This window comes from Anomaloglossus baeobatrachus, chromosome 5 (genome assembly GCF_048569485.1).
Source record: "Anomaloglossus baeobatrachus isolate aAnoBae1 chromosome 5, aAnoBae1.hap1, whole genome shotgun sequence".
Lineage (NCBI taxonomy): Eukaryota > Metazoa > Chordata > Amphibia > Anura > Aromobatidae > Anomaloglossus > Anomaloglossus baeobatrachus.
The window spans coordinates 549,230,706-549,244,813 of NC_134357.1; the positions used below are offsets into that span (position 1 = coordinate 549,230,706).

A 14,108-nucleotide genomic window follows, 5' to 3' on the forward strand; every position below is an offset into this window, starting at 1 on the left:
TGCCGCTTGCGGCATGCTACTGAGCATGCGCAGTGGCAAAAACCGCATGCGGCGGCCGGATGCGGTTATTGCCGCATCGCGCCGCATCCGGCCGCCATAGGCATGTATTGAAAAATGTGCCGCATCGGCCGAATGCGGCGAGATGCGGTTTTTTTTGCCGCACGAAAAAACGTGCCAGGCAACGTTCCATCCGGCCGCCGCATCGGCTACATCTGCCGCATGCGGCAAAAAACGGACGGAACGCAAGGCCATGCGGCACAATGCGGCACTAATTAAAGTCTATGCAGGAAAATCGCAACCGGCAGCAAAAAAAAACCGGTTGCGATTTTCATGCAAAGTGCCGGATTGTGCCGCATAGCAAAAACCGGAGGTGTGAAAGTAGCCTAAGTGCCACATGAAAGTCACTAAAGGGTGCCAGCTTAGAAAATGCAGGGAGGTGGAACATTATATAGGTTTTTCTCATCTATCTATCTATCTATCTATCTATCTATCCCTCTATCTATCTATCTATCCCTCTATCTATCTATCTATCTATCTATCTATCTATCCCTCTATCTATCTATCTATCTATCCATCTATCCCTCTATCCCTCTATCTATCTATCCATCTATCCCTCTATCCATCTATCTATCCATCTATCCCTCTATCTATCTATCTATCTATCCATCTATCCCTCTATCTATCTATCTATCCATCTATCCCTCTATCTATCTATCTATCCATCTATCCCTCTATCTATCTATCTATCCATCTATCCCTCTATCTATCTATTCATCTATCTATCTATCCCTCTATCTATCTATCTATTCATCTATCTATCCCTCTATCTATCTATCTATCTATTCATCTATCCATCTTTCCCTCTATCCATTATCTGTCTATCGATTATCTTTATTATTTATTGCAGGGACAAACCTGCGGTAAATCCGCTGTAAATCCGCTGTAAATCCGCGGCAAATCCGCGGCAAAAACGCATGCGGATTTGGTGCGGATTTTTTCCGCAGGTCCGGAAATCTTTCACTGGCAGAAGTTTCTCAAGAAATTTTCTTGAGAAACTTCACATTTCTAGTGCGCACATAGCCTAAGACGTGCACTGCGCGTCTGAAGCCAGCGCGCGAACACCCGGAAAAGAAGCCTGCCACAATGTCCGCAGGATAGAATGAGCGACGGTGACGTCGCTCATGTGACTCCATGATATCACGCCCACAGGGGCTTGATACCAAGGAAAGTATGCAGGGGCAAGGCGCCGCCCATGTGACCAAATACCCTGCTATTTACATAGGAAATATGAAGGTAATAAAACTTTTTTTATTACTTTCAAATTACACAATTTTACAACACAAGGATGGGTAGGGAGGTGTAATTAGGGCACACATGCGTCTGCTGATAAGTTCCCTTTAACAGTTTCCTCAAGAATAAGCCCTACTTCAAAAATAAGCCGTAGAGCATTTTTCATGTCTTATAACATTAGACAGTGTGTTATTTTCAGGGAAATACGGTAGTTGGGGCGTCTGTATCTATCAGAGGAAAAGGAACAAAAACCTCACGATTCATAGAAATCAGCGAGAGAAAAACACCAAGAAAGTCTCAGAGCTGAAGGGGTTAATGCCCCTGCCCCAGTAATGGGGAATCTCCACTCACCTCCACCTGCAGAGCCGCACACTAGATATATGGCTGCTCTGTGCTTCCAGGACCTGTGATGATGTCACATGGAGGGGAGGAGTCAGGGGTCACATGATCAGCTCCTGCACCTGAACACTAGATATATGGTTTCCTGAGGTGATGATGTCACTGCAAGGGGCGTGGCCTCAGTACAGTGCAGATCTGTTAGGCTGCTTTCACACATCCGTTTTTTTGCTGAGCGGCACAATACGGTGCTTTGCGGGAAAACCGCATCCGTTTTTTTTGCCGCCGGGTGCGGTTTTTCCACATACTTTTATTAGCGCCGGATTGTGCCGCATGGCCTTGCGTTGCATCCGGATGCGGCATATTTAGCTGATGCGGAGGCCGGATGAAACGTTCAAGTGAACGTTTTTATCTGCGGCGGAAAAAACGCATTGCGCCGTATGCGGTGCGATTTACAGTGCAAGCTTATGGACGCCGGATGCGTTTTTTTGAACTGAGCATGCTCAAGTATCAAGCCGCATCCGTCAAAAAACGGTCGGGCCGCATGGAAAAAAGTATGCAACTGATCAGTTTTTTTCGCCGCATCCGTTGCATAGGTTTTTGAGCCGGATTGTGACGCACTGCAAAAACCGGATGTGTGACAGCAGCCTTACCAGGGAGCAGGCTGTAGTGAGCTCCGTCTGGACTCGGTTGTGCCTGAATTCCAGTGGATAGAAGGACCAGTATTCAGCCTTCTCTATACAGAGCCGGCTGTTTCCCAGTGGGCAGAAGCCGGGTCCTTCTTTTTTGCACTGGGATCCAGCTCTCTCTATATAAGCATTGTGTATATAATTCCTGTCATGTTATTTTTCGCACAGGACTAGATATGGAGCCTGATTACCGATCTTCATTTTTAGGTGTTGTTTATACACCGTCGTGTTACCTCTGATTTCGGTGTGCACAATACACTGCACCGATCACATCCCTGCCCCGTTTCCTTAACCAGTAATCTTTTTACTGGATTCTACCACTGAATATTTTTTCCAGGTCCCGTTGATGTTTCTGTTAACCCTTTTACCTCAGTGCGATTTTCCTTTTTTGTTTTTTTCTCCCTTTCTTCCAAGAGCCATAATGTTTTTTATTCTGTCCACATAGTCGTGTGAAATCTTATTTTTGCGGGACGAGTTGCACTTATGAATGACACCATTCATTATACCCCATAAAAATAACGTTATAAAGCTTGGCCATTAGGTATGATTGACGGGATGACGCCCTCCGTCATCTTCCTCAAGGAAGGAGGATGGCGATCAGCAGCAGGAGGGGGATAAAGGACCAGAAAATGAGCCCGCTCATCTGGCCAACCAAGGTAATTAGCATACCTAATGGCCAAGTTTTATAAAGTTATTTTGGAGTCTGGAAGGGGAGTCAGGGACAAGGTGCACCTTCATAGAATGCAGCCCAGGAGCTGCAGAACGGGATTCTTTTAGTGTAAGGCTATGTGCGCACGTGTGCGTATTACATGCAGTTACGCTGCGATCTGCAGCGCAGCGTAACTGCATGCGTCCTGCGTCCCCTGCACAGTCTATGGAGATTGTGCAGGGGCCGTGCGCACGTGGCATATTAGAACGCAGCGATTCAGCTGCTGCCCGAATCGCTGCATTCTAAAAAGTGACGTCACTTCTTCTGTGCGGTTTGCATGCTGTCTATAGGGAGAGGCAGCATGCAGAGCGCACGTTCTCTGCCGGCACCATGCGCTTCAGAGCGTAGCTTTTCAGCTGCGCTCTGAAGCGCACCTTTTAGGTGCGGTGCAGAGCGCACACGTGCGCACATAGCCTTATAGGTAAAAAATCTGGTGACAGGTTCCCTTTAATGAAGTTTGTAAACTGTACTTTTAGCCCTACTCCTCTGGAGATGAGGAACATCGAGTGGAAATTGTGATCTCGCTGTTACAGGGGATCCTCAATCCTGGGCTTTCTCTTTGCCACATGTCTCCGGTCAGTTGATGTATTTTTTAGGGCTTGGGTCTCATTTAGGATGACCCTGACAGTCTCCTTGGCTGAGTCCAGGCTGCGTAGCCTCCAGTAGGGAGATCAGTCAGTGAAGACTAAAGGGGGCTTTACACGCAGCGGCATTGCTAGCAATGTCGCTCGTGAAAGCACCCTCCCCCGTCGTTTGTGCGTCACGGGCAAATCGCTGCCCGTGGCAGGCAAAATCGTTAGTACACGTCACACATACTTACCTTCCTAGCGACGTCGCTGTGGGCGGCGAACAGCCTCTTTTCTAAGGGGGCGGTTCGTGCACCGTCACAGCGACATCACACGGCAGGCGTCCAATAGAAGCGGAGGGGCGGGCAGCAGCCGCATGAAAGTTACGCCCACCTCGTTGCCGGAGAACGCAGGTGCAGTGTTGTTCGTCCTTCCTGGGGTGTCACACGTAGCGATGTGTGTTGCCTCAGGAACGACGAACAACCTGCGTCCTAAACGAGCAACGACATTTGAGAAATGGATGTGTCAACAATCAACGATTTGGTGAGTATTTTGCATCGTTAGTGGTAACTCGTACGTGTCACACGCAACGACGTCGCTAACGAGGCCGGATGTGCGTCACGAATTCCGTGACCCGAACGACATCTCGTTAGAGATGTTGTTGCGTGTAACGGGGCCTTTATTGTTCGGAATTTTGTAGATAGGCAACCGACAGAAAAATGGAATGACCCGGCTCTCAGAACCAATTTTGTCAAAGTCTTTCAGAGAAATTTAAAGGTGCCTTGATCATTTACAAAACTCCTGAGTCCTGGGAGGCTGCCATGCTCTTGGCTATACATGTGGACAGACGCCTCCGAGATACACTGGTTAGACCAATTACCCTGGAGACCCTCTTTCGGACAGTACCTCATGTCAGGGGGGGGGCGGCAATCTGGGGGTGAGCCACTACTCATGAGTCTGGAGGAGCCCATGCAGCTAGGTGGAGCCACTATTTTGCATGTTCCTTCTAAAATCTGCAAAAAGGGGGGATTTTTTTTGTGGTAAAGAGGGTCATTTTATTGGAGTCTGTCCCTCAATTCCTAAGCAAACAAGATCATCTGGAATTCTGCTTACCATTGCTGGTGGTGGGATGGACAATCAGTTTTGTGTTTGTCTTCCACATGTAATTCTTGCTTTGTCCTGGTAGCAGAGGTGGTGCTAGAGAGGAGGACTGAGAAAAATTTCTGTTTGAGGACAGTGTAGCAGGAGTCAGCATGGTGGATGATCTGTTTGTAAGAGCTCATGGGCTTACCTGCAGTATGTTAACTAATCCCATCTTTATCTATGCTATTGACTCAGCACCACTTGCTCAGGGATGCCTGACACAGATAGTGCACGGTATAAAACTGAGGGTAGGACCGCTGCATTATGAAATAATTTCTTGCTATGTCCTGGAAGTCCTTCCCACTCCCATTGTACTGGGTCTACCCTGGTTGGTGAAACATAATCCTGTAGTGGATTGGCAAACCAGGGAAATTGTGGAGTGGGGAAATTACTGTATTGATAATTGTTTGAACACCTCTCTCTACTGTCTCTACGTAGTCCTTAACTGCATTTTTGTCTGGGTTTGAGGACATATTTTAGGAGAGGGAGTCTCAGGATTTGCCTCCCCATTATGTATATGCCTATCTTATTAATCTGCTGCCTGGAGCAAAACTTGCAAAGTCCGGACTGTATAATATTTCTGACCCAGAGAGACAGGCCATGAAAGATTACATTGCTGAGGGTCTGGAGAAGGAACATATCAGTCCCCCTCTTCGCCCATGGCAGCAGGGTTCTACTTCGTTAAGAAGAAAGAATGGTGTCTCCACCCTTGTTTAGGTTTTCGGGAACTGAATCAGATTACCGTCCAAGACCCTTATCCCCTCCCTCTGATTCCAGATTTATTCAATAATCAGCAAAAATAGGGGTATTCACTTTACAAGCAAATGAGTAAATTAGACCCCTATTTTTGCTGATTATTGGCTTCCCTGTTTCTACAAGGAATATATCTGTAGTATTTTTACTATTATCAGATTTATTCAACCAGATTGTGGGAGCTAAGTGATTCTCCAAGTTGGACTTAAGGGTGAGGCTGGACAAAGTGCGGTCCGCTGGCCACATCCGTCCTGCTGGCTATTCGTGTCCAGCCTGTGGACCGAGACAGTAAAAAAAAAACAGGGCTAAAAAAGTGGACTGCGGGCCGCTCCATGCCCTCCCTCACTGCCCGTCCACCGCACGAGTCCTGATATCAGCACTATCTGCATCCTCAGGATCCAGCTAGCAGTGATACATTGATGGACGATGGGTGCCGTTGGCTGAGTCTTCCAAAAATCAGTGTGTGTGATAGCAGACACGATGTCGTAACATCATTGCTTGTGCTGGGCGGAGATTAAGTGTACCATAGCAAGGAGGCAGGGGAACGGGAGTGAGGCGAGTATGTTGTGATTATTGTTTTTTTTTTTTAATGTGTATTGGATGTTTGTGTTTATTTAGTCTATGTGGGGCTCATACTGTATATACAGGGCTATGTGGAGGCTCCTCCTGTATTTAGGAGGCTGTGTAAGGGAACATGCGGTATATAGAAGGCTATGTGGGGCTCAAACTGTATATAGGAGGCTGTGTAAGAGTTTGCATTATATATAGGGCTATGTGGGGGCTCATACTGAGTATATAGGAGGCTGTGTGGGAGCACATGCTGTATATAGGAGGCTGTGCAGGGGCTCACTGTGTATAGAGGGTCTTTGTGAAGGCTCACACTGTATATAGAGGGGCTATGTGGACCTCATAATTAATATAGGGGTCTGTGTGATGGCTCCTTCTTAAAATTGGGAGATAAGTGAGGGCTTATTCTGTATTTAGGGACAAATGTGGGGCTTATACTGTATATAGGGGGGCTGTGTGTGAGCTCTTACTGTATGCAGGGTGATGTTAGCATATTTAATTCTGCTTAATAAGTAATATAATTAATAGAAAATAATTTATAATTAATATTAAAATTGAGCAGAATTAATTTCAGCCTATTGGTTCGGCCAGTGCACAACAGTCACTGTCTCTCATGCGGCCCTCTGGAAAATCAATTGCACACCCCTCAGGTATGGGGACATCTCTTCTTCAGAGAGATCTGGATGGCTCATCTGGACACGATCTCCATGAACTTGGTATATCTTAGGCCCACTATATTTAGCTGAACGGCAAATACCCGCGCACTTATATCGCCAATGTATAAAACGAGTGACTATTTTTATGGTAAATGTAGAAATACAATTTTTTACACCTAAAGCACAGGGGACTCTGGTACAAAAGATTTTTCTTTCATTGTCGCCAATGTCCCACATGGCATAATGCTATGTATTGATTTGTAAAGTTTGTCTGCAATAAACTTTCATACATCCGTGATCTTTCCTTCCTGGGCATCACTGAAACCTGTCTCGCCCCTGCTGACACAGCCTGTTATGCACTTGCTTAGGGTGGTGTGCATCTTTCTCACATCCGCCACCTCAGTAACAAGCATGGTGGAGGCGTTGGTTTTCTACTTCTATTACAGATTCTCTGATCTCTGGGCATCACAGACTTTGCCCTAACTGGGATCTCTTATTGTCTAACCAAAAGAACTTTCTGCATCTTCCACTCTCACACCACTTCCTTATCTTGCCCACTATTTATCGGGGGTTCCGTTCTTAGCCCCCTACTCTTCTCCACCTGCACCTTCAGCCTGGGGCAGCTCATAGAGTCCCACGGGTTTCAGTATCATCTCTGCACTGATGATACACAGATCTACTTATATGGACCCGATATCATCACCTTACTAACCAGAATCCCACATTTTTCTCTGCTCTATTTCTGAAACTTAAAAGCTGAGGTCAAAGAGCGAAAATACTGTAGGGTCTTACCAGATAATAAAAGAGCGGTGTGTAACAGTACACACTCAACTTATAGGGTTGTGAAGGTCACAACCACCATAGAAGCATAAAAGACAATGGCGGCTGCCGCAGCCCCACGTGCATGAAACTTCAGTACTGGAGAGAAGTGGGAGTTAATGCCACACTGTCCCCAAGAAGGAGGAAATAATTGTGGATCTGATATTAAAATGTTTTATCCCATAGGTCAACATGTTTCAGGGTTCAAGACCCCTTCTTCAGGACCAAAAAAATAAGAAAAATCAACAATACATGATGTGTATTATGTGTACCCCTTTTCACATGTAACATGTCATGTAATAAGTGGCGCTATAATAATAATTTGTATCCCCAACCTGTCTCCTTCCTATTAACGTGTAGACTGTAAGCCCCTTAGTGCAGGGTCTTCTCCCCTCTGTACCAGTCTGTCATTGTTAGTTTATTCACTGTAATTTCTGTATTTTGTGTGTAACCCATTCCCATGTACATTAACATGGAATCAATTGTTCGCTATAAATAATAAAAATGTATAAAAATATTTCTCTCTCCTTTTTGTTAAAATTATTGATCTACTTATTTTAATAAAACTGTTCTAGGCTGCTTTCACACATCCGGTTTGAGCAGTGCGGCTCAATCCGGCTGTGAAACCTATGCAACGGATGCGGTGAAAACACTGCGTCCTTTGCATAAGTTTTTTACATGCGGCCCGTCCGGTTTTTGCCGCTTGCGGCATGCTACTGAGCATGCGCAGTAGACAAAACCGCATGCGACGGCCGGATGCGGTTTTTGCCGCATCCGGCGTCCATAGGATGGATTGAAAAATGAGCCGCATCGGCCGGATGCGGCGCGATGCGGTTTTTTTTGCCGGAGCAAAAAACGTGCCAGGGAACGTTCCATCCGGCCACCGCATCGGCTAAATCTGCTGCATGAGGCAAAAAACGGACGGAACGCAAGCCCATGCGGCACAATGCGGCGCTAATGCAAGTCAATGCTGGAAAAAACGAAACCGGCAGCAAAAAAAAAACGGTTTCGATTTTTCAGCAGAGCGCCGGATTGTGCCGCACTGCTACAGCCGGATGTGTGAAAGCAGCCTTAGAAGTATGGGATGAATTTTGATTTATATTGTTATGGAGCTTGGTGTGATATTAGTGTGACAGATACTGTCGGTTGAATCTGTATCGGCCTGCGTTCACACATTGCTGTAGGTCGTTTCTCCAACAATTCAAAATCCTTGCATGTAGACCCCCTCTAAATTGTTCAGATCTCACTGACAAATTATTTTCTGTCTTTCAGCAGCACCCTTAACAAACAAACAAGATCCTCGTTTATGCAGCCAATGTATTTGGTCCCAGCCGTGTGCTTCAGTGGCTATTAAGCTCAGCTCCATGTGGCTCATACCGCCTGATTAGGTCAGATGGGGAGAAACATTTTTATTTACAGATTTAGTTTTAAAATAACCCAAGTTTCTTTTCGCTGAGGGTATGAAGCTGGTGCCAACACTGTTCCATTGGACAGGCTCTTGATTTAAAAATGCATAGTTTATGAAGTCGTGTTTCAAGGATCAGGTCTCCATCAGGTCAGAAAAATCAAGATTGAACATAATTTACAGGAATTCAAGTCTATAATACATAGATAGTATTATGGATACCTACAACAACCCCATTATCACCTTTTCTATCTAACAGACTGCGACACTTATCTGTTTTGGAATTGAGCAGCGGTGCACATGCTCAGTCTGAGCTTCAGCTACTATGTATTGCACATGCGCCATCTAAGCTCTATTCTTGTCCTATGCGGCTGCCAAGTGATGTTCTGTTTTTTTCTGGCAGCCACATCGAGAAGGAACAGAACAGTAGTTGAACAACCAACTTGTTGCTAAATTCTATAACTGGCATAAAAATTCCTCGTTTTCCCAATCAGTGCCCAGGGATAGGTGATAAAGGGTTTGTGTAGTGAAAACAAGTTAAGGCCCATAAACAACCAATCGCTACAGTCGTTTGGCCGACAGCTCTCTCTTAACTAGCACATAGAAGAATGCTTGGCTAAATGTTCTTGTGTTCTCTATTAGAGAGCAGATGTCCGCCTCTTCTGGTGGTGGCTTATCTTAAGAGAGAACAAAAGAATCAATAATTGGAATTCCAACAAGCTAGGTCCTCCCCTCCCTTGACATCCAGTCTCGAGGTAGAGATAGGAAGCCCCCATACACAGATTGTTGTCTGATCCTGCTGACTTTAACCTTGTGTGTATGGGAGCCTTCATATAATCTGTATAAGGGCTTATTCAGACATCTATGCACATTGGTACAATCTCGGAACGCAATGCAGGGACTGGCCAAGGCTTTCCGAACCCGAACATGACAGTCTCATAGAAAGAAATGAAGCATTCGTGCTCAAGGAGAAAGACATGCAGCCAGTCCGTGTATTGGACCAATGTGAATGAATGAGGCCTAATAAACAGAAATCGTGAACCTCAGTGAAGCAACAATCTAGGCATCTCAGCTTTGGTACATAAGCACATTTACACATATGTAAAGCTCTGCTACACACACACAAACTTTGTACACATTAACCATTTTGAAGTTCCTTCAAGACTCTGTGATTGATCACATGACCTGAAAGCTCCTGGAGCTAGTTGGGTGGAAGGTCATTCAGCTGGTCACTCAGGAAGTGCAGCCTCTGAGCATCTGAGCAGGTGCTGATAACTTCCTCTCCTGCTCTGCACCGATCACAATGATCATGTGGGGTAGGAAGAGAGAAATAACCGACTATAAAAGGCAATCACTTATTAGCAAGGTTCCTTTTTTTATTTTTTTTATTTCGGGGAGGGGGTAAAAGTGCATCTTCTAAGCCAAAAATACAGTAAGTTCTAAAGTAATTTACCTTTGTAATTTAATTATACAACTGTTTGATTTTTGGAAAATTTGTCAAAATATGTAATTTCTCCCAGTGTTAGTTATTTTTCTAAAAAATGGTCAACAAAATAGGATTTTCCAGTAAGTCATTTTTCACATTCTAGGTATGAAATAGGCTTTTTCCTGTGTGTGATTTTTGATGTTTAAGAAGAGAACATTTTTGCGTAAAACATTTCCCACATTCTGAACATGAAAAAGGCTTCTCCCCTGTGTGAGTTCTTTGATGTGTAATAAGGCTTGATTTCTGGTTAAAACCTTTTCCACATTCTGAACATGAATATATTTTCTCCCCTGTGTGAATTCTGTAATGTGTAATGAAGCTTGATTTCTGGTTAAAATCTTTCCCACATTCTGTACATGAATATAGTTTCTCCCCTGTGTGAGTTGTCTGATGTGTAATAAGATGTGATTTCCGGTTAAAACATTTCCCACATTCTGAACATGAAAAAGGCTTCTCCCCTGTGTGAGTTCTCTGGTGTCTATTAAGATGCGGTTTCCGGTGAAAACATTTTCCACATTCTGAACATAAGAAAGGCTTCTCCCCTGTGTGAGTTCTGTGATGAGCGATAAGATGTGATTTTCCTGAAAAACATTTCCCACATTCTGAACATGAATATGAATAATCTCCTGTGTGAATTTTCTGGTGTGTAACAAGAACTGATTTCTGTACAAAAGATTTTCCACATTCTGAACATGAAAAAGGCCTTTCTCCTGTGTGACTACTCTGGTGTCTAACAAGTACTGATTTCTGTAGAAAACATTTCCCACATTCTGCACATGAATATGGCTTCTCCCCAGTATGAATTCTCTCATGCCTTACAAGATCTGATTTCTGTTTAAAATATTTCCCACAATTGGAACAAGAAAATCTCTTTTCCTGTGTGAGAATTTTTTGATGTTTAACAAATGATGTTTTGAGGGGAAAACCATTTCCACATTCTAAACATGAAAATGGTTCCTTTGCTTTAAGATCATGTTGTATTTTAATGCCTATTTTCTGACTTTTATTTTTAATAACAGTCTGTAATGATTCAGAAGACAGGACCTGTTTCATAGGAACAGATGATAGATCTTTGCTGTGGAGAGATGATGGGATATCTGGAGTAATGGCATTAACTTCAATTGTATCCTGTGTGATATCAAGTTCCTCTGATTTATTAATTGAAGATATCAGTTGTCCTTCTGATTTCCTGGTACAGTAATCTGCCAAAAATATAACCAGTTATTTTTGAATAAAATATCCTTTAAATTTATATTTTTAAACATTTTTATATATAAGTTGAAATAGCAAACTATGTAGTAAAATAGAATTATTCACTAAGACCATGACAGTTCAGTTTAATAGAAGACCTCATAGCATGAAACAGTAAAATGTGTAGCTCAAATGTTTGTCCATTCTGCCTCCTAAGTATTAGAATAAAAAGCCACCAAAAATGTTAGGAAGGCAAATATGATACCAATAAACCATCGAACAGCAGCTAGCTCTGTGGTTCCAGCCTACGGGTGCCTGGGTAAGTAAAGACCAATGTATAGGGGTTAAAGGTTAAATCCATCTGAATTTTTTGAGAAATGGCTGCACAAGATATTTGGGGACGAGGTCCTATCACAATTCTACGCAGTCGAAAGGGCACACAGAGTCCCCACGAGACCACTGCCACCGGGTGCGCCTCCAAGACCAGTGCTGATTAAACTGCTCCACTACAGCGATAGGGACGCCATCCTTCGAGCAGCCCGCAAAAAAAGGAGATGTCACAGTCAATAATCACAGAGTCCACAATTGCGTTCTTTCCAATAGTTCCCTCTGACCCGGCCGGCGCATGTGCGATGAGGTTGGTGACGCACTTGCGTCTGGGTCGGAAGTGGTCATCTCATGTGCGATGCGCATGCGTCGCAATTACGTTCTATCCAATAGTATCACTTTGTATCCTATATAAGATCCGGTTTTGGGACTATGAGTCAACCCGCCCTGAGGAAGCTGAGATGTGTGATGCGAAACGCGCGTTGGATGGGTTTCTCTGACTTGTGGGACGTTTTAGCGATGCATTAGGCCCGTTTTACACGTCAGTGAAAAACAGTGACGTTTTTCACTGGCGTGTAAAACACGCACATGTCCCTGCGTGTGCCGTGATTCACGGCACACGTGGGTTGTCCAAGTGCAATCCGGGCTCCGTTCTCCGTGGCCCGTGATTGCACTTAGAAAACAACTCACCTGTGCGCGCTCCCGCTGTCCATGGTGCTGATCGCTCCCGCGGTGCAGCATCCGGCCGGCGGTGATCCCCGCAGCAGCTGCTTCCGGGTCGGCTGTGTCGCGCATAATGAATATGCGCGACAATAATGAGCCGGCTCAGAAGCAGCCGGCAGAACGGGCTGCAGAGAACATCGCTGGACGCCGGGTGAGTTAAAATGTTTTTTATTTTAAAAGAACGTTTTTTTCTGGCACGTGTTTCACGGACCACACCACTGCGTGGTCCGTGGAACATCAGTGATGCCAGAAAAAAATGGACATGTCTCCGTGCGGCAAACACGCACACGCGGGTACGCCGCACGGAGACACGTGCAGTGAAAAATCACTGATGTGTGAGCAGACCCATTCATTATAATGGGTCTGCGTATGTCAGTGATTCTGGTACGTTTAAAAAAAAGCACAAACGTACCAGAATCACTGACATGTGAAAGGGGCCTTAGCGACACTCTTTTAACAATGGGTAAGCAATTGAAGTAAGACTTGCTATATGATTGCACTTTATAACTTATTTAAGCCGGATTTATATACCCATGAGCGTGATTTTCTGTCCCACACGTCCCTGCGTGTTTCCCTCTTATAGCACTATTTTAACCTTATGTGTTTTTCTACATGTGTTCACTTGTGATTTTTGTATCAATAAAATTCTTTATTTTGCCTTGCAAAAACTCCTGTCCACTCCGGTTTTTATGCTATTATGGAGTGGCCTTTTTAGATTTAGATAAAAAAAATGACTGAGGTGTGTATTCTGTTCAAATTTATAATACTCTTGCTGCATTTTGTGTTAGCCACAGCACATTCTCGCAATACTATGAATTTCAAAGCCCGCGAGGAGGCGTGGCTCTGTCAAATTAATGATGTGCTTAAAGGGGACCCCACTTTGGTTTTAGACAATACTGGCACAGGTACTAAAGAGTATTTTAATAAAAATGAAGGATTCTACTAAGGAAAAGGACGAGAACCTGGTGGAACTGCACCTTTATAGAACGCTATATTGAAATGGGGCTTATCCCTCGAGGACTCAGAGTTCAGGTTTTCCCCTCATTTCCTATTGACAATGAGACATTTAAGAATAAATGGGAAAGTGCTGCGACCAATTGTTCTAAACAATTCCTTGAGCTCTTGATTTATCTTGATAAAAAATCCCTAAAAAATCTGGAGGTTGAAATCACTGAGCTCTAGGATAGTATGGAGAAAAGTTTAACTGCGGCTGCCCTTAAAAAAATGTAATGAGGATCTAGATGCCGAGATTGAAACCTATGGTAAAGAAATACAGGGGAGAAAAATTCAAAAGTTACAAAGAGATTTGGATGACAAACAAGGAAATAAAATTTATAGGTGGAGGAATAATAAGGAGAGACCACATCCTTATCGCAGACCTGGATTCAATCGCTCAAGGTCGGGGTCTATGACGTCATGCACATCCGGGGAGGATACCCAAGCTAGTG

General features: G+C 44.3%; 2 protein-coding genes across 2 annotated transcripts in view; both read right to left on the minus strand.

The window, feature by feature from the left end:
* LOC142312279 (uncharacterized) overlaps positions 1-14,108 on the minus strand; it is a 172,771-nt gene that overhangs the window by 130,470 nt on the left and 28,193 nt on the right. The gene's annotated exons all lie outside the window — the stretch shown is intronic.
* Positions 10,310-14,108, minus strand: part of LOC142312252 (uncharacterized) — a 32,175-nt gene continuing 28,376 nt past the window's right edge. Inside the window, exon 7 of the mRNA XM_075351181.1 lies at positions 10,310-11,621. Within this exon, the coding sequence (XP_075207296.1) occupies positions 10,519-11,621 (1,103 nt within the window). The 3' untranslated portion in view covers positions 10,310-10,518. The remainder of the gene's footprint in view (positions 11,622-14,108) is intronic.